General features: G+C 42.8%; 1 protein-coding gene and 1 long non-coding RNA gene across 5 annotated transcripts in view; one reads left to right on the forward strand and one right to left on the reverse strand.

Annotated features, from left to right (window-relative positions):
• The window catches only part of LOC131514299 (uncharacterized), a 38,226-nt gene extending 31,462 nt beyond the window's left edge, over window positions 1–6,764 (forward strand). For all 4 annotated transcript variants that reach the window (XR_009263017.1, XR_009263020.1, XR_009263018.1 and 1 more), the window contains one exon: window positions 4,912–6,764. This is a non-coding gene — a long non-coding RNA (uncharacterized LOC131514299). The remainder of the gene's footprint in view (window positions 1–4,911) is intronic.
• CLIC5 (chloride intracellular channel 5) overlaps window positions 1–18,940 on the reverse strand; it is a 164,239-nt gene extending 145,299 nt beyond the window's left edge. The window contains exon 1 of the mRNA XM_058734140.1: window positions 18,158–18,940. Within this exon, the coding sequence (XP_058590123.1) occupies window positions 18,158–18,874 (717 nt within the window). The 5' untranslated portion in view covers window positions 18,875–18,940. The remainder of the gene's footprint in view (window positions 1–18,157) is intronic.
• Between the last annotated feature and the right edge of the window lie 6,157 nt (window positions 18,941–25,097).

The following is a 25,097-nucleotide window of genomic DNA, read 5'->3' on the forward strand; positions in this document are numbered from 1 at the left end:
GAGCCATAGCTCTATTCAAAACCTTTTTGCTGAAGTAAAGGGGACTGTTTTGCTCTGGGTTGACTGACGCTTGGAAAGTGTTGGTTGAGGGAGGTCCAAGGATGATGCCCCTCCTACTGATTTTTCACAAGAGCTTCCCAGGGCCTGTGCCCCCAACGCATGTTCCTTCCTTACCAGTCAACCAAGACACCGACTGGCATTCAGGGAAGCAACTCGAAAGGTCTAGTCGGGAGAGTCTGAGCTAGCTTTTTAACCTGTTAGTGCTGACACTTCCTTCTCTGCTCCAAGATAATACAGGCAGGAGCGGCTGTAAAATCCCCCACTGCCAAAATCATCTTCCCAAAGCACAGTTCTGACCTTGCAACTTCCTAGTTCAAAACCTTCAGAAACTCCCTGCTGTAGACCAAATACACTTTATAAATCTTAGCTGCCATTCCAGGCCTTCTTCAGTCTCCAACACGATCCCCAGGTATAATTTTGTTTCTCCATGCCTCTACCTTCAACCCCCGTATACCCCATCCAAACCATATCACTGAATGTTCCCTATAAAGGTATTTTTCCACTCCCATGCCTATTATGGACTGACTGTGTCCTCTCAAAATTCATATGTTGAGGCCCCGAGTCCCAGTGTGGTAGTATTTAGAGATGGGTTCTATAAAGAAAAGGTTAAATGAGATCATATAGATTAGATTACCAATTAGATTATTGTCCTTATATCAAAAGAAGAGACACCAGAGAGCCCATTCTCCTCCCCATGGGGACATGGAGAGAAGGCTGCCATCCATAAGCCATAAAGAGAGCTGTCACCAGCCCTACAATGCTGGCACTTGGACCTTAGGTTTCGAGGCTCCAGAACCGTGAGGACATAAATGTCTGTCCTAAAACCTCCCAGTCTGTGGTACTTTGTTATGCAGCCCAAGCTGACTGATACAATGTCCTTGCATGTGCAATCCCTCTTCACAGAGTGTCCCTTTCACTTTCCATTGGACCAAATCCTTCAAAGAAATTCTTCCTTTTCTGGGAAGTTTTCACAGATCTTCTTAGCCAGAAATATCTTCCTTTTACAACTTCCCAAAGAACATTGTCAGCACTTTAAAATTGTTTTCATTTTCTGACTAATAGTTACTTGAAAATATGAAATCTTCCCTACTGAACTGAAAGTCCTTGAAGGCAGGGACCTTGAAGGCAGGTACTTGAAGGCAGATACTCATCCGTGTGTCTCCCATAATTATCTAACCATCATCTTTAACATGTGAAAAATGATATCTGAGCATGTGAAAAATGATATCTGAGCTTTCTCTAGGCATGTGTGAAATGCTTTCTGCATTTAGTTGGAATCTTCACAATCACCTTACAAAGAAGGTATTGTTATTCTCATTTTTAAAATAATGACATTTACTGTATAATTCCACTTTTATGAGGTCTCTAGAATAAACCAACTCATCAAGACAAAAAAGCAGGATGGTGGTTGACAAGGACCAGGGGGAAGGGAATGGAGAGTTAGTGTTTAATGGGTACAGAGTTTCTGTTTTGCAAGATGATAAGAGTTCTGTGGGTATATGGTGGTGACGTAGCATGACAACGTGAATGTATTTAATGCCACTGAACTGTATGCTTAAAAAAATGGGTTAAGATGTTAAATTTTATGCTAGGTGTATTTTCCCACAATTTTTTTAAATAATGAAACTGAGTCTCAGAGAGGTAAAGTAACTTGCCCAAGGTCGTCCAGCGAGAAAGGGGGCATGCTTAGATTTGAGCCGTCTCTGCCCACTCTTCTTGTTTTATTTCATTTTGGTGCATCTTCTTTCTCCATTGTATAAATTCTGGTGTTCCTCAAGGCTCTATCCTTAGCTTTCTTGGATTCTGGGTTCAGAATTAGAAAACGATGAACTGTCTGGGAAAACAGAGTAGAATAATGTGCCCCCTGCCTAAGCAGCATCCCTACAACAGCTGGTTTCTTGGGTAGACTTGAATGGATGCCAGCCCTGCCTCCCTTAGACCAGCACCCCTGCATGAGGTGTAACCTGCACAAGTAGTGGTGTGTGTAATGGGTTGTCCCAGCTCATGAGAGCCAACTATGCACATCTCTTCCCAACTTCCTGTTCAGTGATGCCACACTGGCCGCTGGAAATTGGCTTTGGTGGGAATATTTACATTATGGAAACCAGCAAATACTAAAAATGAAGACATTTCTCCCCAGAGAAACTGTTGCTAAGATTTACCAGCACACTGCTGTGCACAACGCACAAACTGGCTTTCTTGGGGTCTCTCCTCTCCCCTGGCTTGAACTTCTTTACATCAGTTGCTACGGCTGTTATTTCCATGTGCCAGCGAGACCTCTACATCTATTCTTGTCCCTCTTTCTACTTTTAGACCCATAGGTCTGCCGCCTTATTGGGCACATCAACCTGTATATGCCAGCGCACATTAAAATGTTGAAAATCGCTCCCTTCCTTCAAATTTTCTCTTCCTTAAACTATAGTGTCACAATCCCCATGGTCTTCCACATCCAACTAGGTACCCAGTCTCAGAAGTTCTGTCTCCTAAATAGTTTTCACTGACTCCGTGTTTGTCATTGCTTTCTGTATGAGTTCAGACTCTCATCATCATCATCATCATCATCATCATCATCATCTCTCACCTTTGACATAATATCGACTGTTCCTCTTAGCCGGCTAACTGGTCTACCTGCTTCTTCCATCCTCCTTATTATATCAGAGGTTCACAGCTGTGCAAATGGAACCCATCATTATTCTGCTTAATTTTTCATGATACCCCATTCACTACAAGGTAAAATCCAACTTCCCTAGTTTAGCACACAAAACCTTTCACAGGAGGGCCCTAACCTTGATTTTCAGTGTCACCTACTGCTTCCTGAAACATAGTCTGTGAACCACTTGCTCATTTCAAATACCCTCAGATTATTGTTACTGCTATCAGATTGCCTTCCTCTCCCCTGCTCTACCTGGGTTCCCACACGACCTTTAGAATCCAACTCACGTGTCAAGTTGTGAAATCTTCCTGGGCTTCCTCCCTCCTCCTGAAAGATCAACCCCTCCTTCACCACACATTATCACCTTGCATGGTGTCCCTCTTCCCACCTATGTTGAGTGTTTGTGAGATTCCTGTTCATTGGTATAATCTTAGTACCTCACAGAACTCCTGGCATATAGCAGATACCAAATATAAATTACCTGGAGACATAAATTTGAAGTGAAGTAAAACGATTTCTGTTCTTAATGATTAGAAAATGTAGAAAATCTTTCCATCTCTTGAGCTCATGTCATGTATCCGTGATTCAGTTAGGCACTTCACTCTGTGCTCTCCGTGACTAGCCTCTGTGGTGGGGATCACAGCTTATCCTCCAAATAGAGATATTAGTGTTCAGGGATGTCAGTCGATTTCCTTCGAAGTTAAAGAGTTAGTAAATAGCAAATCTGATATTTGCACGCAATTCTAACTCAGAATTCCATGTGTTTCCCACCACTCCATGACTCGATTGAACAAGGAAGACCTTTGTAGGAACAAATAATGATGACTAAACGTAATCGGGGCGATATCTGGAACATGTGCGAAGTTCCATGGGCACAATCTGCAGGGAGCCATTGAGTCTGAGTGGGAGGGGACTTGGAGGTGAACTTGTGCTCTGTGCCAGATATTGCTTACTCAAACCTTTCCATGGCTGGCATGACTGCCCTCTACTATAAGACCAAAAAATATTATGCTTCTTAGACTCCCTCGCAGTAAGAATCTAGATGTCTGGTTTCCCCCAAGCAAATGCGCTATGTGTGGGAACTGACTGGCAGAAATGAACCTCATGTAGCAGCAGGGTGCATGGTATATGAGATCTGATGGCCAGCACTGTGGCAGAGGCATTGGGTTTTCCGGGTTGCAGGTCTGGCGGAAGGTTTAAGGCCTAGCCCTAGTGTCACAGAGGCCAGCAGCGGAAAGCAGCAACAGCGGGCTTTCCTCTAGAACCGTCCCAAGATATGGTTCAGTGTTTCTCCAGGCTGTTTTGTCCCTGGAGGCATAGCACTTAACCCTGGCTCCTGGCCAACCCAGAAAAATCTGTGAATTCCCTAACACTGTGTAATAAATCCCTCTCTTCTTAAACTCTTAGCGTGGATTCTCTTGTCTGCCACTAAGCCTGCTTACCAATACAAGTACTGTCGTGGACAGTGATCGGCTTGCTCCCCCCCATCCTGGAGAGATTATTACAGAAGCGTGTAGCCTGTCTTAGCTATTTCACGAACAAGGCCACACTATCCATCGATCAGCAGTTTGAGCTCCATGTGAGGGTTTAAAGCAGATACATATTTGTGTTATTCATATTGTTTTAGTTTATTTTTGTGTTTAAGTTAATTCGGATGGTATGATATTATTGTTCTAAGCAGAGCCAGTTCAGACTGGAGGGAATCCTGCCTCCTTCTTAATGTGAAATTAGCCTGAGGAATTGAGTAGCAGCGATGTGGCTCCTTCTCAGAGAGGGTGGTAATAAATCCAACTTGCTGGGATACTTGAGCGAGCTCCTGCCGCATGCCAGGCATTAAGTCAGATAACCATGGTTTAATCTTCTGAGCAAGTCTGTGAGATGGGCATTGATGGAAAATGAGGCCCAAGAACTTACGACGTTTGCCCTAGTTCAACTGGTTTATAAATGGCCTCGTTGGGACTATCACCAGGGTTGGACACAGAAGCCCACGGTCCTTCCATGTTGCCACTCTGCCTGCAGCGGGAGCGAGGAAGTGAAGCAGGATCATCGTCCCTCTTACACTAATGAGATGCTCATTAGAACGAAAAGTCCCAGCAACAAGGGAAAGAAAGGCAATTGAGGGGAGGTGGCAGGCATGGTTTGTTCCCTCCCCAAGAGCACTTCCCTTCAAACTTCCTTAACATATCCTACTTTTCCAGGTGCTCAGGGGCCCTCTTTACCTTGAAGAAGGTGGACTCAATCCCTGTTCTACAGCGTGGCCTCCCATGTGACTGAGAAGTGAGGAGGGCTGCTCTCGACCTCATCGTGGAGTCGGCTGACCTCACCCCAACAGCCAGGCTCCAGGACTCTCACCACACATGAAAAATAAAACCCTGCTTTTAAAGCCATTGTCGTGGTTCCTGTAACAAGCAGGCAGAAGCCCTTCTTGCTCATACAGGGGTTTATAATTCATAGGAAATCTTAGGAGTGTTTGATGAGATGGCAAGAAGACATGAACAGGAACCCACCCAGAAAGTGAGGCTGGGAAGTTATATTATGTCCTCATCTCAAGCTATGAAACCACTGAGAGCTTGAGCAAACCAGAATCACCTCATCAGCAGATCCTGGTCAACGCGCTCCCCAGCATCATTACAAGGCACGAGCCAACCATAATCCGGGTTGGTTTTGGCCTGACGTGCTGTGTCCCTAGATTGCAAGGACGGGGCAAGGCTTCACAGGTTCCTCTGCATTTCCTAGGGTATCGTTCTCTTAAAAGAACCAACGAAGTGATAGACTGTTCTCGTTAACGCCATGACAGCGGGGACTGTGCCTGAGGCGTTCACCACTGGACCCCCGACATCCGGCCCTAAGACAGGCACAGAGGAGACACTAAACGTCATTCAAATGGGATGGAATTGAATTACGTTAGCGTCGCCAATAGATGTCGGGACCAGGATTTGACTCACATAGTCTATCTAGTTTCATGGTTTCTGCTATAAAACACTCTGATGAACTGCCTCCTAACATGACATAGGATTAAAAAGGACAATGCATTGCTGAGGCCTGGAATCTCCTCCCTGATTCCTCCCTGCCACCCCAGTGCCCACGTTTCCTTCAAAGTTTAAGACCTGCTTCCTACATGAAGCCTTCCCAGATAAATCCAGTCTCCTTCATCTCCGAATGCCTTTCGTGCGTATTGGGTACTATGCATCATATGTTCGAGAAACTGTCTTGTATCAATTTCTAAATGCCTTATAATGTTAATCCTTCTTGCTGAGCCAGCTGGTCACAGTCTCACAGAAATAATCCCATCGGAGACTGCTTTTCTGTCTCTCACAGTATCAGCACGTGAAGTACAGAGTACATGCTCTATAAAGATTAATTGACCTTCGATTTGAAATGGATGAAAGGGATGCCTACAAAGGTATGGGCAATTAACCTGCGCTCATTCTCACAGCTATTAAATTTTTTATTATAGAATAAGAATCACGTTCACAAGAGAATTGTCCAACCTTCACCCTCACATTTTCTTGGTAAACAACCCCCTCCCCTAGCCCAGCTGACCTTGCCTCCTTTAACTTGCCGAGTTATTTTGAATAAGGAGAAGGATCCTGGTCAGTGTGTGCAGGTCTCAGGATTAATACTACATTTGGCTCTAGTGGCTGAAGGGGCAGCCTCTTAGATCCCCAGAGTTATGCTTCGGTGGAGAACCCTTGCCACAGAGAGACCTGCGGGGAGCCTGGGCATGGCCAATGGATATTGACAGCTTTACTGACATTTACAAGAGCTGATTATTAGTTGAAGAACTTTGCGTAAACAGTCGCCATTTCAAACCAATTGATTTCTGTGAACTTATAGCACAGGTACTGCTTATGAATGTCAATACTTTTCACTGGTGATTTCTTTATTTTGTGGGCCTGACCACTCCTCTGTCTCACTATGAAGCCCAACCTCTTATTTTCAGATGAAGGAATAAAGGCTCAGAGAGGGACCTGTGACCACACAGCTGATTGATTTTCATGCCAGATCTTAACCCATCTCGCCCTACAATAACACTGTCCTATAGAAACTTCACCAATAATATTCCATATCTGCACTTTCCATGTACTTAGCCCCATGTAGCTGTTGAGCACGTGCAATGTGGCTATTATAACGGAGGAACTGAATTTTCAGTATTTTTTTTAATTTAAATTAATTTAAATTTAAACAGCCACATACGTATGAGCGTCCGGCGCTTGACTTCAGCTCAGGTCATGATCTCATGGTTTTGTGGGTTCGATCCCCATGTCGAGCTCTGCACTGATGACACAGAGACTGCTTGGGATTGTCTCTCTCCCTCTCTCTCTCTGCCCCTCCCCGACTTGTGTTCTCTCTGTCTCTCTCAAAATAAAGAAACTTAAAAAAATTTTTTTAAAGGTTTTATTTATTTTTGAGACAGAGAGAGACAGAGCATGAACGGGGGAGGGGCAGAGAGAGAGGGAGACACAGAATCGGAAGCAGGCTCCAGGCTCTGAGCCGTCAGCCCAGAGCCCGACGCGGGGCTCGAACTCACGGACCGCGAGATCGTGACCTGAGCTGAAGTCAGACGCTTAACCGACTGAGCCACCCAGGCGCCCCAATAAAGAAACTTTAAAAATAAACAAATAAACAGCAACATATGGCTAAAGACTATCGTTCCAAATAGTACAGCTCCAGAATAACCGACCCAATTTGTAGAGGGTCGGTATAAATATAAAAAGGCTATCTACCAAGTTCCTTCCTTTCTTGCCCCACAGAAGAACAGGGCAAGAATGTTCCTGTGGAAGGACAAAGCATGCAGTTACAGTGCAGTCAACAAGAGGCACTCGTGTCAGTTACCCATCACCACCCCACATATTTGCTATGCAGTTGCTATCGTCGAAACCTCAGAACGTTAGTGGTTTCCCAAACAATGCATTCTCTTATTTATTTTGGCTGTTGCCATGTTACTGCTGTGCACGAAGCCCTGGTAAAAATGGGAGGCTGATGGCTTGTGACAGGCCTGTCACTTCTGTTGACCCACAGGCTCATGAAGGGATGTGGAACGCTCTACCATAAAGCATAAAAGTGACGCGTGGCTTAAAGCCCAGATTTCTAATCTTTGTCTTCACAAGATCTTTGTCTTGCACAAAACACTTGGTTTCAGGCCCCCCTGACAGGGGAGGTCATCTCATATTTTTGAGGGAGTATCATCTGAGAATAGAGCTGCCAGTTAATGTGTTTTTTTATGTACACAAATTCATCCTGGACACTTGGGGCCTGGGTACTGGAAGGTAGCTTGAAAATAGGATTCTCTCTTGGGAGTAGTAAAGCCCCCTCCTCCTGGGATTTTCCAAAAGAACTCATAGAATCACCAGGTCTGAATGGTGAGAGGTAAAAAGATGAGAAGGTGACGCTGCATTCTGGCTTGTGTTGGTGAATGATTAGCTGTGACATCGGTTCTCCTGTCTCTTCACTGCTGAGAACATTGAGGCACAAAATAAAGACTTTGCAAGCAACAACATACTCTTCAAAGAGAAGGGAAAAGGAGGAAGTTTAGCGAGCAACCTTGGCCTGCAAGCCAAAATTTTTGCTATGGTTGTCTCCCACAAAATCACTTTCATGTCATTATCATTAGATGTTAGTCCAGTTGACGTTTATGACTACATTCCAGGCTGTGATTCGAACTTGAATCCTTTCCAGTGTTTGGAAAGAAAGGAGAAGCCACTCAAAAGAAGTGGGAATCTTAAAGTCGATCGGGACAACCTCCACCTCTGGCCAGAATGGAGTATAAAGACCCAGATTTATACTTAATAACCAGAACATTACTTTAAACAACTAGTAAAGCAGGCCAACTATATGAAGTGTTGGTCTTTAGACATTGGGGAGGGGCAGCACAGAGCCCAAATAGAGCCTGATGGTCTCTCTTAGTTGAGGAGATAACCGAGTTTGGGGTTTGGAAAGGTCAGGGCAGCTAGAATTCACAGATCTAAATACCAGAGTGGATGGAGCTAGAGTGAGACAGCAAGAGAGAGGAACTACCAAGTGTGAGGAAAGAACGGGAAGTGAGTAGGAAAAACAATTCCAGGATCTCACATAAGACTGGTAATAGTTTGGTTCCCAGCAGTCAGAGTGGAAAGACCTCCTTGTATGCGGTAGTTGGAGTCCTCAAAAGGGTATTCCTTCCATAGTAGAACCAAATTGGCTTTAAACCATTCTTAGGGTAGGATTTTCTGGACCCACCCTCGCAAAGAGTACAAGTAAGCTTCAAAAGGATCAAATTCGTTCCAAGTAACTTAACTGCATTTCAGAATGAGGTCCAACATTACTTAAAGGAACACAACAAAATCCAGTATCAAACAACATAAAATTCACTGTCTGGCAGCCAAAATATATTATCAGACGATGCAAATAACTACAAAAACATAACTCATAATTAAAGAAAAGGCCAATCAATAAAAGGAAACCCATATATAGATAAGATGAAAAAATAAGTATACAAAGACATTAAAATTATCATTGAGGGGGTGCCTGGGTGGCTCAGTCGGTTAAGCGTCCGACTTCGGCTCAGGTCACGATCTTGCGGTCCGTGAGTTTGAGCCCTGCGTCGGGCTCTGGGCTGATGGCTCAGAGCCTGGAGCCTGCTTCCGATTCTGTGTCTCCCTCTCTCTCTGCCCCTCCCCCGTTCATGCTCTGTCTCTCTCTGTCTCAAAAATAATAAAATAAACATTAAAAAAAAATTTTAAAAGATTCTCTCTCTCTCTCTCTCTCTCTTTCTCTCTCTCTCTCTCTTTAAAAAAAATAAAATAAAATTATCATTGAGAATAGACTCCATATGTTTAAGAAGGTAAAATAAAACATGAATATAAGGAGAGAATTGGCAGTAAATTCAACATTTAGATTAAATCAAATAATTTGAGGGATGGGAATTACCAAATCGATCTACAAAGAAATATATCCCTGGATTTCCTTATATCTATTAAATACACTGAATTTTCAAGGGGGGGGGGGGAGGTGGAAACCTCCCCACCAAGAAATGTCAAGTGAAGATGCCTCCACTGGCAACTTCTACCAAGCTATCAAAGAAGAAATAGTACAATTCTACAAAAGGTCTTCCAGAAAACAGAGGAAGAGGAAACACATTCTCAACTCACTCTGTGAGGCCTGCATTACCCTGATAACAACACCAGACCAAGAAATTAAAAGAATAATACAAACTAATATTCTTCATGAATCCAGATGCAAAAACTTCAACAAAATTGTAATAAATCGAATCTAGCAATCTATAACAATAATAAATCATGACTAAGTGAAGTTGATCCCAGATGTGTAAGGTTCGTTTAACACCTGAAAATCAATGAATTTATTTCACATTAACAGAAAACCAGATGATAACCTCATAGCTGGAAAAATTCAACACACATTCATAATTTAAAAACTCTCAGGAAAAAAAAAAAACTAAGAATAGAAAGGAACATAAGACATCTGTGAAAGGCATACAGCTAATATCATCCTTAACGATGAAAGATTGAATATTTTCCTTCTAAGAATGGGAACAAAGCAATGATGTCTGCTCTCATGGCTTCTGTTCAGCAATGTCCTAGAGGTCCTGGCCAGTTTTGTAAGACCCCATCCTACCAGGGGGGAGTGGGGGGAAGAAAAAAGAGAGAAGGAAGGAAGGAATAAAAGAAATAATACAGATTGGAGACGAAGAAATAAAGATATCCTTTTTTACAGATGATGTGAAAATAGAGGAGAAAATCTTCATGACCTTGGGTTAGATAATCATGTCTTAAGAAGGACACAGAAAGCATAAACCATAGGAAAAAAAAAAGGAAAAATGGACTTTCTCAAGGTCAAAGACTTCTGTGTTCCAAAGACACTATTATGGAAATGAAAAGTCAAGCCACAGACTTGTAAACTATTTGCAAAACACTAATCTAAGAAATTGTATTGTGAATCTATAAAGAACTCTTAAAATTCAGTATAAGAAGATACCATACTAAAATAATAATAACTCAACATCATTCATCATCGGGGAAATGCAAATTAAAACTACAATGAGATATTAACCTCACATCCATCAGGATAGCTAAAACCAAAAATACAAGAAACAACGAGTGTTGGCAAGGATGTGAAGAAAAGGGAACTCTTGTGCACTGTTGGTGGGAATGCAAACTGGTGTAGCCCTTGTGGAAAACAGTATGGAGATTCCTCAAAAAGTCCTTAACCATTCCTTAAAATTCCTTAAAAATAGGGGCACCTAGGTGACTCAGTCGGTTAAGCATCTGACTCTTGATTTCGGCTCAGGTTGTGATCTCTTATTTCTTGGGATGGAGCCCCACATCTTACTTTGTGCTGACAGAGTACATCCTACATGGGATTCTCTCCCCCTTCTCTGCCCCTCCCCCCACTCACGCACATGCTCTTTCTCTCAAAATAAACATTTTTAAAAAGAAAATAAGAGAAAAAAAAAGTTAAAAATAGAACTACTTTATGATCCAGCAATCACATTACCCAAAATACAAAAAGGCTAATCCAAAGAGATACATGCCAAATTGTGGATGCAGACCAAGTGTCCGTCAGTTGATGAACGGATGAAGAGATGCCGTGCCTATGTATACACACACACACACACACACACACGCACACACACACGCACATATACATACATACACACACACACACACACACACAATGGAATATTATTCAGTCATAAAAAAAGAATGAGGTCTTGCCATTTGCAATAGCATGGATGGGGCTAGAGAGTATAATGCTGAGTGAAATAAGTCGGTCAGGGAAAGACAAGTACCATTTGACCTCACTCACGTGTGGAATTTAAGAAACAAAACAAATGAACAAAGAAAAAAAGAGAGAGGCAAACCAAGAAACACACTCTTAACTAGAGAGAACAAACTGATGCTTACCGGAGGGGAAGGAATGGGTGAAATAGGTGATGGGGATTAAGGAGTGCCCTTGGCGCGATGAGCACTGGGTGATGTACAGAATTGTTGAATCACTATGTTATACATCTGAAACTGATAGAACACTTTATGTTAACTATATTCGGATTAAAATCTTTTTTTTTATTTTTAATTTTTTTTAACGTTTATTTATTTTTGAGACAGAGAGAGACAAAGCATGAACGGGGGAGGGTCAGAGAGAGGGAGACACAGAATCCGAAACAGGCTCCAGGCTCTGAGCTGTCAGCACAGAGCCCGACGCGGGGCTCGAACTCACAGACCGCGAGATCATGACCTGAGCCGAAGTCGGCCGCTTAACCGACTGAGCCACCCAGGCGCCCCTCGGATTAAAATCTTAAAAACGTACTTTAAAGCTGCAAGGAAATAGCATTATACTTTACCAGTGCACCTAAAACTTAAAAGATTGAAAATACCAAGTGCTGGAAAGAAAGCAACTAGAAGTCTCATACAAAATATAGTAAGTCACTTTGAAAATAATTTGCAAGTTTTATTATAAGGTTAAATATCCACTGACCATATGACACAATAATTCCACTCCTAAATATTTGCCCAAGAGAAATGAAAACAGAATCAGTAGAAAAGCTTCTGTGTGTATGTTTATAGTCGCTTTATTATAATAGCCCCAAACGGAGAAAGAGCCCAAGTATCCATCAACTGTTGAATGCATGAACAAATTGTGGTATATTCATACAATGCAATACTACTTAGTAATAAAAAGGAATGAACCGCTGATATATATACTAACATGGATGAATTCAAAAGCATAATGCAAAGTGAGAGAAACCGCACACAAAAGGTGACACAGAGTTTAATTCCACTTGTGTGACAGTTTTTAAAAGGCAAAACTATAGTGATAGAAAGAGGATCAGTTGTTTCCAGGAGTCAGAGGGCGGCTGGAAGGAGACTCACAGCAAACAAACAGTGGGGAGCTTTTTGGGGTGATGGAAATATTTTACATCATGATCGTGGTGGTTGTTACACGATTGTATACATTTGTCAAAACTTATTGAAGCTTACGCTGAAAATTGCTAGATGCATGCAAATGATATCCCAAGAAAATTTGTTCCAAAGAGGCAAGGTGCACCATAAGGTATACAGTAATATCATAAGTGTTAAATAAAAGGCAGAAAAGGAGAGAATTTCAAATATGTACCCATACAGGCTGGAATATGCACAAAATATCTCAGGAAGCCTATACATGAAATTTTTAGAATATATTGCTTCAGAAAAGGAAATGGGGCATCTGAGGGGGGTATGATGGAGCAGAGACTCTATCTTTTGTAACTTTCAAATTTTGAATCATGCAAATAATAAACCTATTCAAAGGGGGAGAAAAGTCCGTCTCGTTCTAAAACCTGCTGTTATTCAGTATGATTTGAGTCAGAATCCTGTTCTATGTGTGCACATCTCTCTTTGTTACTCATCATTTCCTCCTTCCCCTGTTTTAAAAATCACAGGACTGCCTAAGAGTATATTCAATATATACTTCGGAGCATGACAATAAAACAAGTTTAAAATGTGAAAGAGAGAGGGTGCCCGTGGGATTGAGACAAGGTTACCACAGGGTCGAATGAAGTTCCATGCACAGCAGGTTAGAACCAGTGGGTGCTTTCGAGCTCATCTCATACACCTGTTTTTTATTTTTTGTTTTTTGTTTTTTGTTTTTTTTATGGGGAGAAATCTAAAGCCTAAAGAGTGCATGGGACTTCCCTAAAGGTGCACAGCTAGTCAGTATCAGAATCCAGTTGGGGCTTAGCTCCTAAGTCTTATTACAGAAATAATATCAGTAAAGCAGGCAACCTAGCACAGTTCAAAGTACACGTTCAGTAAAATGAGTTTCCCCTTCGCCTCTTCCCCCTGTATCAGCTGGCTTTTCGTCAGGACTCGCCGTCCACCCATCCCCAACTCAAAGTCAAACATCAATGGAAACAGGAACCTAGGGTCTTTGCTTTAATGCTGACCAAATTTCCCAGAATACACTAATAAGTTTTCCTTTAAAAAAAAAGAACTTAATTGCCCTTCCCATAACCAGCTCAATTTTAATCCATTTGACAAATATTTATGAGCCTCCCCACCACCCAACCCCAACTACGGGCCAGGCTCTGGGCTAATGGTGGGTGGACATACAGAGGTGAATACGATGTGGTCCAGAGTGCTTTCCCTATGGTGCTTACAGACCAGTGAGGAACAGCCTTACCCAGGTGATTGTAATATTAGGGGACACATGGTAAGATGGAGACAAGGACAGAGGCAGTATCACATAGAACAACCTGGAGTTTTAGAAATGGCTTCACGGGGAATTTGAGTCCAGAAAGATGAGGACAAGGTGACAAGGTGACAGAGGGAAGGAAATGCTATAGACAGAGGAGTCAGCATGGGCAAAGCCAGGTGAGATTGAACATGTCCAATTTGTGGGGAGCTCGGTATTCCTGGGACATACCGAATGAGGCAGGATGTGATGGGAGGAGGGACCAGAGAGGCTGTTAGATTGTTAGGAGCGAGGTCAAGGCCTTGGTGACGCTCAAGGGTGGACTTGATGTTGTTGGCAAGGGGCAGGGTTTAAAGCTGAGAAGTATCTAACGTACAATTCTGTTCCAAGGGATGGTCTTTACTCCAGTAGGTGGCTGAACCATACTTGACAGTTTCCATTACTCTGACCAATATTTATGGAGCCCTGATGACAGTCCCAGCAGCCCGCAGGACACTGTGCTTCAGAGGTAAGTAAAATGTGGTCCTTTCCTCAAGAACCTGACCATCTGATAAATTACTCTTCAGAAAATGGGAGCTCAGAAAAGGATCTGTCACCCACTTGTCCAACCCTGTGCCCCTCCCCCAATATTCTGATTGGTAGCGCCCTCCTGGTCAGTTGGTGTTCTCTCCCCCAGTGTTGACACGACTCACCTTCTCCTGGTTAACGTGTTTGGTTTTGGCCTCTACGTCTATTGAGAAGACAGTGTTAGGTCAATTATATAGCTGCAGAAACACAACGGCAGGCCCAGGAGGGAGGACACATCGCATTAGCTACGGTGACATGGTTGCCACAGGCTGCTCCTTGTAATGTTTAACACTGACAGCTGTGGGAATCCTCAAGTCCTTTGATTTAATGTTCCTTCAGAGCTCAACAAATCAAATTAAGCGCTCACATAGTGGCCTTCTGCCCAGCCTCAGGATGATGTTAAGAACGTGTCAGGCATTCTCATAAATGGCTGGGAACCAACGGGAAGGTACAAACCGTCCACTTCTCACAGAACCCCTTGCATTTGGTGGAAATACGGATCCCAGGAATGGCTGTCCATGTTCCCATGCTTCAACTCTACCAATTCCCGCCCTGTAGGGGCTGGAGCGGGTTGAAGAGTGCCTCCCTCCCCAAAGGTGGGTCCAACCAGAACCTGTACCTGCTACCTTATTTGGAAAAAAGGGTCTTTGTGGATATAATGAAATTAAGGATCCTGAGACGAGATCATCCTCGATTAGGAAGGGCCCTAACTCCATTGACAGGTCTTTACAAGAGAACGGAGGAGAAAATAGAGACAGTTAGAGGAAAGAAGGCCATGTGATGTGGAGCAGAGAGTGGAACAATGCAGGTACAAGCCATCAGAGGGGATGCCAGGAGCCACCAGAGGCTGGAACGGGCAAGGAAGGATTCTCCCCTAGAGCTGTCAAATGGAGTGTGACTCTTACCCCAGAGCTGGGAGGAGGAAGGAGCCTAAGCAGGTTACCCTTGTACCCTCCTCTTCCATGCAAGCAGAGAAGCCCCTGTACCCCCCACTTTCACTTATAATTCCCATTCAACATTGAATAAAGAACTGCCATGGGGATGGGTAGGGAATTGGGAAGCAGGGATTATGACTGCCACTCTTAGCACTGCTGAATTTCGTGAAAAAAAAAGTTCACACATCGGAGCTGAGGTCTCTGAGTGAACAATCATTTTAAAAGGAATGTAAACTGAAAGAGTTAACTCCAATATTTGCTTTCGGGAACTACAGATCTTAAGTAACATAAGACCACACGTTACTATCAAACAGTTTTTCCTGTTGCTAATGCCAGCTGGAGATTCCAATAGTTCCGTTTCCTCCTGCTTCTGTTTGGTTCAACACCAGTGGCAGGCTAATTTCTAGTGAAATCAACACTTTGCCAAATTTACAAGTGTCTTCATGTGCCCATAATGATGATGACGATCCACCTTGTCTGTTGCATAAAGTTGCATGGATGCTTCTGTCCTGAGAAAAATATACCTAGTCCTCACTAGGAGTGGGGTTTTGTGGTCTTTTCTTTTTTCTTTCCTTTCCTTTCCTTTTTTCTTTTCTTTTCTCCTTTCCTTTCCTTTCCTTTCCTTTCCTTTCCTTTCCTTTCCTTTCCTTTCCTTCTTTTCTTTTCTTTTCTTTTCTTTTCTTTTCTTTTCTTTTCTTTTCTTTTCTTGTTACTAACTTAATGGTGGATATGGAAACTGGAAGACTGCTTGAATGCACCTGCTTGAATGTCACCTCCTTGGTGGGACCCCTCCTGACTCCTTCCTGCACTCTTGAACACTCCATCCCCAGTACCCACAGCAGTCAGTTAACTCCTCTATTTCACTGAAATTAACCATGTGCAAGTCTATGTCCCGCACCACGTTGCTGATTTCTTGACAGCAAGGTCCCTCCCTGTCTTCGTACCCCTTTTCCCCCAAATGCTCAGCATAACACCAGGCAAGTTTTGACAGGTACCTAAGTAGAAGCCAAACACTCTGCTAGGTGCTTTTTAAAGACTGTATGGTAGAAAAAAGGAAATACAATGTACACACAAAACAACTAGGGAAAAGTACAAAGTAAAAAAATAATAATATATGAAATTGGCAAATAAAATGTATTTTATTGGAGGAGTAATTGGAAACCACAAAGGGGAGAAATAAGCATGACCTGGGGGCTTTGTGGGTTCATTTTATTAGCCAGAAATAGCATTTGCTAATATGCGGTCCTCAAACTAAGAAAAGTGTAAATATGAATATCATCAGGGAGTGGACGTTGGGGGAAAATGTTCTGCCTTCTTGATTAATAAAGATGATTTGTCTAGCCCAGAATGCTTTTTTATGTTCTGATAAATCGTAATAGTCTTTACTGTACATGGTCTGTGTGTAATAAATAGACTATTTATTATAATATCAGTCTAAAACAAAGATTTCCAAAGTTCTCAGTTTATATATCATAAGCATTAAACATTAACACTGGCTGTTAGTGTCTTACTACTACACCACTGAAATCATTTTACTTCATCAGATAGTTTAGTTATATTGGTGTCAAAAGGGCAAACTCAATGACAGAGGTTACATTTATTGACCATATATCTGAAGTATCTGTGACCTTAGAAATGCTAAGAAGGAAAGCCCAGCACCTGACTGTTGATTTGACTTCCTCTCACCAGCCTTGGTTTCGTTTTTGAAAATCAAGTTGACAAAGGAAATTTAACCAGACAAGAAAATGTACTTAACGTCTGTCACAAAGGTAAGGATTTGAACTGCATTTTCTGCTCACTTGTAAGTGAACTTTTAAAAAAATACTTTGCCTATGGTATATAAAAGTCAATGATTAGGCACACAATTTAAATGCACTTTCCAATGCTTATACTTTTGAGCAGTCCCGCGTGAACTCTGGAATGACTTGTTTATTTTTTATTTTTTATTTTTTTTCAATATTTATTTATTGAGAGAGAGAGAGAGACAGAGACAGAGACAGAGGGTGAGTAGGGGACGGCAGAGAGAGACGAAGACACAGAATCCAAAGCAGGCTCTAGGCTCTGAGCTGTCAGCACAGAGCCTGATGCGGGGCTCGAACCCACGGACCGTGAGATCATGACTTGAGCTGAAGACACTTAACCGACGGAGCCACCCAGGCGCGCCTGATTTTACTTTTTGACTGGGGGAACACAGCAGTCACATTTTCAAAATTACACGAACAGAAACAACATTCTAGAACTAAATTTTGACAGTCATTGTGACATTACTATATGCACATATATGTGTGCATATTTTTATACCATGTATTTGACAGATATCAAAATAAATGCCTTTGATATATTGTTGAAACTTAATTTTCTTAAACAAATAAAAATATAAATCATCTTTTCTTTTTCTTTTTTTGTTTTTTTAATGTTTATTGTTTATTTTTGAGAGAGAGAGAGAGAGATAGGGCTCAAGCAGGGGAGGGGCAGAGAGAGAGGGAGACACAGAATTTGAAGCAGGCTCCAGGCTCCCAGCTGTCAGCACAGAGCCCGACGCAGGGCTTGAACTCGCAAATGACGAGATCATGACCTGAGCCGAAGTCAGATGCTTAACCGCCTGAGCCACCCACGTACCCCTGGAATGACTCATTTAACCAGCCATACTCTTGAATATGTCTGGAGGTCCAAGGACCATGACATCATGCATCTTTCCCTGGACACTCAGAAAAAGAAGTCACCATTTTCTCCATTTACACATGCAGAAGTGCCTACCAGAGACAGCACTTACCTTAACAAAGAGGATAATCTCAGGGTCTGTGGAAGTTGATTCACTTTCTTCCAAACCATCAGCAGCAGAATGGCAGGTGGAGGAATCCTTGCTGGCAAAGAAGGCCCTACTCTGCTGGGTGGGGAAGGTTGGAGAGGGCAGGCCTTTCTCCATCACGCCTCCATCCTCCTGGGGTTCCTGGGCTGGTGAGGGTACTTCTTCCCGGTCCTGGGCTGGTGAGGGTACTTCTTCCCGGTCCTGGGCTGGTGAGGGTACTTCTTCCCGGTCCTGGGCTGGTGAGGGTACTTCTTCCCGGTCCTGGGCTGGTGAGGGTACTTCTTCCCGGTCCTGGGCTGGTGAGTGTAATTCTTCCTGGTCTTGGGCTGGTGAGTGTGATTTTTCCATTGAGTTGTTCCAGTCTTCACTGGAGACTGGTGGCTCACCCGGTTGAAGATCCTGGGACTCAGGACATATGTCACCTGGCAGGAGGTAGTCTCCTGCTTCTGGTTGGGAAGAGGTCAAGCTGTACTCCTCACCCTCAGCAACATCAACTGACACAGAGTCATATTCATGGTTTTCCAGCTCAGTGGCATATGCATCATCTTCTGACCTCAGGCCTTCATAGATGTTATCATAAAGAGGGACTTCGTTTTCTTCTGGTGTTTCTGGAACCTCATACATCCTTTCTTTTTGGACTGTGTCATAGATGCTGCTGCTATCTTCACCATTCATGTTCATTGATCTGATAGATCTTTTGCAGGCAGACTCGAATAGATCAGAAATGAATAAAGGACTAGAGGATGCTGCACCACCTTGCAGAGGAATCAACAAGCTTTTGAAACACGGCAACTAGCAACAGCTACCAATGACAGGTCTCTAACAATCATTTACCAGAGGCTTTAATCAGTAAGGCACAAGTCCATTGGACACCAGATAAAGCTTACACACTCAGTTAACTCCTTCACTGCTAAGGATAGTTTCAAGTAGAGTCTGGGGTTTTCCTCACTGCCAGTAACTCCAAGATTCTTTGGATTAACCGGAGGTTGAATTATCTTCCCAGTGCACGCTTAAATTCTAAATATTTAGCCATTGGTCGCTAAGCAGGGCTCCCTCTTCTAATTGCCTCCAAATGTTGACAACATTCAAGAAGTCCCTGCAATTCTCTTCTTCACCATTGTCACTGATCTGTTAATGGCTGAATTCATTGCACAAAACAATTCCTTGAGTATCAGTACCCTGTGATGCATGAGCTGTACATGCTCCAGCTAGGTGACAAATTCCATTTGCATTTCTTATCTGGAAACACCAGCAGGTGATTAAATGGCAGAAGGGAAAGGAGATAAATGCACTGGCCTATAATTACATCGGTACAGACCACCCAAAAATAAAAACTCAAAGATTTATGGCTTTGAGTTTTACGTTTCCCTCTTAAATCCATATGATCATCAACAAAGTCAACGAACTTTTATACCGAGGTTCTGCTATGCACAGGATACTGAAATGAGCGCTAGTCCTATGTCTTAGAAGATTCATTCTCTGCTGTTGAGAAACTTCTTTTTTTTTTTAATTTTTTTTTAATCTTTATTTTTGAGAGACAGAGAGACAGAGTGTGAGTGGGGGAGGGGCACAGAGAGAGGGAGACACAGAATCAGAAGCAGGCTCCAGGCTCTGAGCTGTCAGCACAGAGCTGACGCGGAGCTGACACGGGGCTCGAACTCACGAACTGCGAGATCATGACCCGAGCTGAAGTCGGACGCCCAACCGACTGTGCCACCCAGGCGCCCCTCTGCTGTTGAGAAACTTCTAAACATAGTTGGAAGACTAGAAAGAAAATCTAGACCCTAATGGGCACAGAATAAACTATCCAAGGTTTTCTTAGTGCAATTGCCCCAGGTCTGGGATAAACAGTAGGAACTAGATGTACAAGGGTGCCTAGTTGATGTCACTTACAAATGCCATAAAAATACAGGCTCCTTGTTTCCAATCTGGTACTCTATTCTGTTAATTCCCATTTCCCTTCATCACACCATGTACGTGGTTCTCTGTGAAGTGACAACCAGAGAGGTTGTAAAGGGACTTTAGTGTCCAGAAATCATGTGAAAATTAGGAAGCAGTGCAACTGTGGACGTAGAATTTGATGAACATCTTATTAACAAAACTACCTTGTACCCTTAGCTCCAATAACGTATCCAGGAATCTTCTGCAGCAAACTAGAGCAGTATTTCTAGAACTCTAGCTTTGGGGATGGCTCAGAGACTAGATGAGTGGAAGGTGACTAGAGACAGACTTTAAGCATCTTGATGTTAGTTAGCCCTTTCTCTTTTTTTTTTTTTTATAATTTTTTTTTTCAACGTTTTTAATTTATTTTTGGGACAGAGAGAGACAGAGCATGAACGGGGGAGGGGCAGAGAGAGAGGGAGACACAGAATCGGAAACAGGCTCCAGGCTCCGAGCCATCAGCCCAGAGCCCGACGTGGGGCTCGAACTCACGGACCGCGAGATCGTGACCTGGCTGAAGTCGGACGCTTAACCGACTGCACCACCCAGGCGCCCCATCCCTTTCTCTTATTGAAACATGAGGTTCGGTGTGTCCAAATCCCTGATAAATTACCATAGGTTCTATAATTAGGCACTTATATCTCAATGGAGCGCCCCCCCCACCCAATTCTATGCATAATATTAGAGCTGGAGAAAACCTAAAATGTCATTCAGTCTAACGTTCATTTTACGATTGGAAAAAAGCCTGAAACCTAGAAAGGGGAGGTGAGTGGTCCAACTTCACACAGAGAGTTAATGACAGCTGATTTCTGTTGCGATTTCCTAACTTCCAGCTTGGTGATATCTCAGCTACTCCCTCCTGAAGTCAGTGTTTTCCAATCTACTTTCATCATCACACAAGCCTCCCCTCCTACCCCGCCAAGGAATCATTTTTAGATATTTCCCCGCCATGGAATGAAAGTCAGTCAACTGGGCTCAAACTCAGGTAATGGCTCCCCATTTCTCTCAGTAAAAGAGCCAAAGTCCTTACAGTGATCCACAAGGTCCTAGGAAATCTGCAGCAGCTTTCCTATACCTTTCCCGCCTTTGCCTACCCTGTTTCAGATGACCTGGCCTCATTGCTATTCCTGGAACATTCCAGAATCGCTGCATAGGATCTTTACATCGGCTGTTTGCTCCACCTGAAATACATTTCCCCTGGATGTCTGCATAGTTAATTCCCCAAACTCTTCTAAGTCTTTGCGTATACATACTCTTGCCAATGAAGCCACTCTGTCCTGTTTAAAATGTCAACCTATCCCAACTCCTTTCTGTAACCCCTCCGTTGCTAAAAACCCCTACTTAATGTTTTTATTTCTTTTTCCATAATACCTATCACCTTCTAACAAGACGCATACATTACTTATTTTATGTCTAGAATTTATTTTCTGTCTCCTCCCACCAACATGTAAACACCCTGTATGGTCACAAATTTCTGCCTGCTTCTTCATCATTATCTCAAGCCTTTAGAGAAGTGGCTGGCAAGTATTAGATACTCAAAACATTTGTTGAATAAATTTTTGTGACTGTTTGATATCTTTATCCCTCACTGGACACGTAAGTTCCATGAGAACAAAGCCCATGACTATTTTGTCCATCAGTATATATCTAAAATTTAGCAAATATCTGATGTATCGTTGATGTTTACTAAATATTTGTTTTATAAACAACTAAAATGGAGATGTGCCTAGAATTCATGCCCTTTTACTCCTGGTCCACTTTTCTTTCTGTACTATGTGTATAACTATTATCTCCGGATTATATTTAGACTCCTACAGGAAAAGAACATACCTGGGTGTTTCACAGCACTTTGTCTAAAATGGTACAACCAATTTGTAAAATTGTGTGGCAGTTTATTATAAAATTAACCGTACATGTATACATGTACCCTATGACTCAGCAATTCCAGCAAATATTAGAACTATATCCAAGAAAAAAAGTAAAGTGAAAATCATCACAACAGGTTTGTATGAGAATGCTTAGAGAAAATTGATCCGAAACACGGGAAACTTCTCGCAAGAAGATAATGGGCAAACTGTGGTGTACTTAATGTAATGAATGTTGCTCAGCAATGACGAAGGAATGTATTACTGATACGGACAACAAAATGGATGAATCTCAAAGACACTATGTTGATTGAAAGATGGCAGACATAAAATAGTATATACTGAATGATTCCATAGAATTATGTCAGTGGAAAAACATACAAAGGGTTACAGGATTCCTAATCATGCTTTTAATGGGCACTTGAGCAAAAGATTTTAAGGATCACTTCTAGAGCCGATGGGTAAGAAATGTCCCATGTTAACAAAGGCCTTAGATTTCCAGCTCTGGGACTGGAATGGGAGTGGAATTTCTTGGGTTACTGTCATTAAGTCATGAGAGTTAAAAGCACCTCCTTCTCTGGAATACAAGCATCAGGTTGAACAAACCAGGCCAAAGAATTTACAGTAAGCCCATGGTGCTGGTGACATCCTGACCACCAGGGCTGTTAGGTGACCATCGACAGTGTCATTACAAAGCTTTCAGAGTAGGGGCGTCTGGATGGCTCAGTTGGTTGCTCATCCAACTCATGATCTCATGGTCATGAGATCGAGCCTTGCATTGGGCTCTGTGCTGATAGCACGGAGACTGCTCAAGACTTTCTCTCTCTCTCTCTCTCTCTGCCCCTTCCCTGCTCACTCTCGAGCATGCTCTTTCTCCCTCTCTCACAAAAATAAATAAAGAAAGAAACATAAAAAAACCTCACAGGATATGTATAAAACACCCAGGAATTGGTTAAGAATGCCCCAATCTTTATATGATAGGAAAAGATAGGACTCAGTAGGCAGAGGGGGATAGATTAGGATGTGAGGTCCCTGGGTGAGGGAAAAACACATATTTTGGAACGATGCTGGGAGCGGCTGACCACAGCAAACCCCTTAGGGAGTAAGGTTCCTCTTAAGAGTGTAATAGACCCTACCTACACCCCTTCAGGTTTCCCTCAGGAATTTGACAAAAGATCTGATTAAAAATAGGTAGACCATAAAACATATGACCCACAAGGAAAGGTATGGCCATAGGCCACCCCTCATACAATGGAAATGAGCCAATCAGGAATGGACAACCCAGCACCTAGAGCTATCAAGTGAATAAGGGTAGGACCTGAGAAGGAACAAGGGGGAAAGGAAAGGGAGGTGTGACCAGAACCCTGTAAAATGAAGACCCTTGCCTATTGTCGCGAGTGTTCACCTTTGAATGTGCTCTGTCAAGAAAGCTTTCATACTATTCTTCCTTTCTAATCTCATACTCTAATAAAGTTTTGCCTGCTGCTCATTTTGTTCCACCTCTTTATTCTTCGAAGAGTCGAGACAAAGAATCCTGGGTATCGAGGTAAAAAAAAGAAAAATCCTGCAACACTTATGCACCTGAGGAAATATGTCTTAAAATGTCCCGTTTCATAGATTCCTTCTTCATCCTTTTCTCTGAATCTCTGCCCATCTATGTATTATTCAGATGCAAAATGCCACCTTTTCATCAGTTTCTATAAGAAGCATCCACTCACACCCCAAAATCTCACGGAGATTCTGGGGTCACAGGCAGTAAGTGACGTGAGGTGGCACCATTTCACTGGCCCCACCCCCATCCCTACCCCTCTCCTCTCCCTTCCTCCACTCTCAGAGAAGCCACCGTTCTTCTAGTTTCTTCCACAGATTACTCATCAGACTAACTCCACTCACGTTTGGTTTGGGGGAGGGGCCTCTTCACCTTCCTTCTCAAACAGAATTTTAAAGAATGTCTTCAGAACATACCCAGTACTCTCTCTGAAGAGAGTCCCGACGGATATGATGTTCTCCACCTTGCTGCATTTATATTCGGATTTGACAACTTCCTAATGAGATGTTTGGGGCCACTGAAGACCCAGTGGCCATGAATTTCCAAACAGAGGCAGTATCTCTGGATCGTTTGATGTTTAAAGCATGGACATGTCTCGGCTCCCGGAGAAAATGGGCATAGCCAGAGTACTTCAGACTGAGGGAGCAAACCTCCAGCATCGTTCTGCCTTGCTCTCCCTTCTCACAGTTGTTCTTATCAGCGGTTTGCAGATGATGGGGGAGGGGAAAGGAGGATATGTCAAAAATGTCTGTTTGAAAAGGGCTTGGAATCTGTCTAACATTTCGAGGTTAAGGGGATGAGGAGAGTTTATAGGCCTAAATTTCCTGCAGGGACCAAGTATCTGACTTTCACTGGGAGTACTCAATTGAGTTGAATATCAGTTGTTTCCAGCCAATCTGAAAATTATCAAACCATAGGCTCCTAGAATGGGAAGAGGTATAGAGGCCATACCTTACAACAGGTTCTGGAATGATTGATTGGGCCCTGCTACATGTATTAAACCTGAGACTTAAAACATGACCCCCTTGCCTGAGGTAGCTGAGTTAGGTAGCTGAGTTAGCAGGTGGGTTTCAGGAAAATCAGCACAAATGGTTGGCCTCAGACGAGCAGGAAAAAAAGAGAGGGGAAAGACAAATGAATGATATTAAGAAGGGCAAGTTTATCCCCAGTGCCAGCATCTCCCCTTGATTTTCTGCCTTCGTCTCTTCACTTACCCATCCCTTCATCCACCGCGTTTTCCCTCTGAGGAGCCACCTACTCTCGACAAGCCACTGGCTTACCTACCCCCTCAGTAATTTTTTCACTTCAAGAAATGCAAAGTCTAAGTCAAAGGAATGAATGGCTAATGGTAAATATTCATTTTCCACTCTTCAGGGAAGAGCTACTTCTCACCTCATGTCTTCCCTAATTCTCCATTGCCCCATATGTAAAATGAGGTTTAATAGTATGTGTTATAGTAGGATTTACTTAAACACTGTTGGTAAGAAGCTTATTGCAGTGCCTGGCTGTCTCTACTGTTACTACTACTGCTATTGAGTTTATTGCTTAG

This window comes from Neofelis nebulosa, chromosome 6, assembly GCF_028018385.1.
Source record: "Neofelis nebulosa isolate mNeoNeb1 chromosome 6, mNeoNeb1.pri, whole genome shotgun sequence".
Classification (NCBI taxonomy): Eukaryota; Metazoa; Chordata; class Mammalia; order Carnivora; family Felidae; genus Neofelis; species Neofelis nebulosa.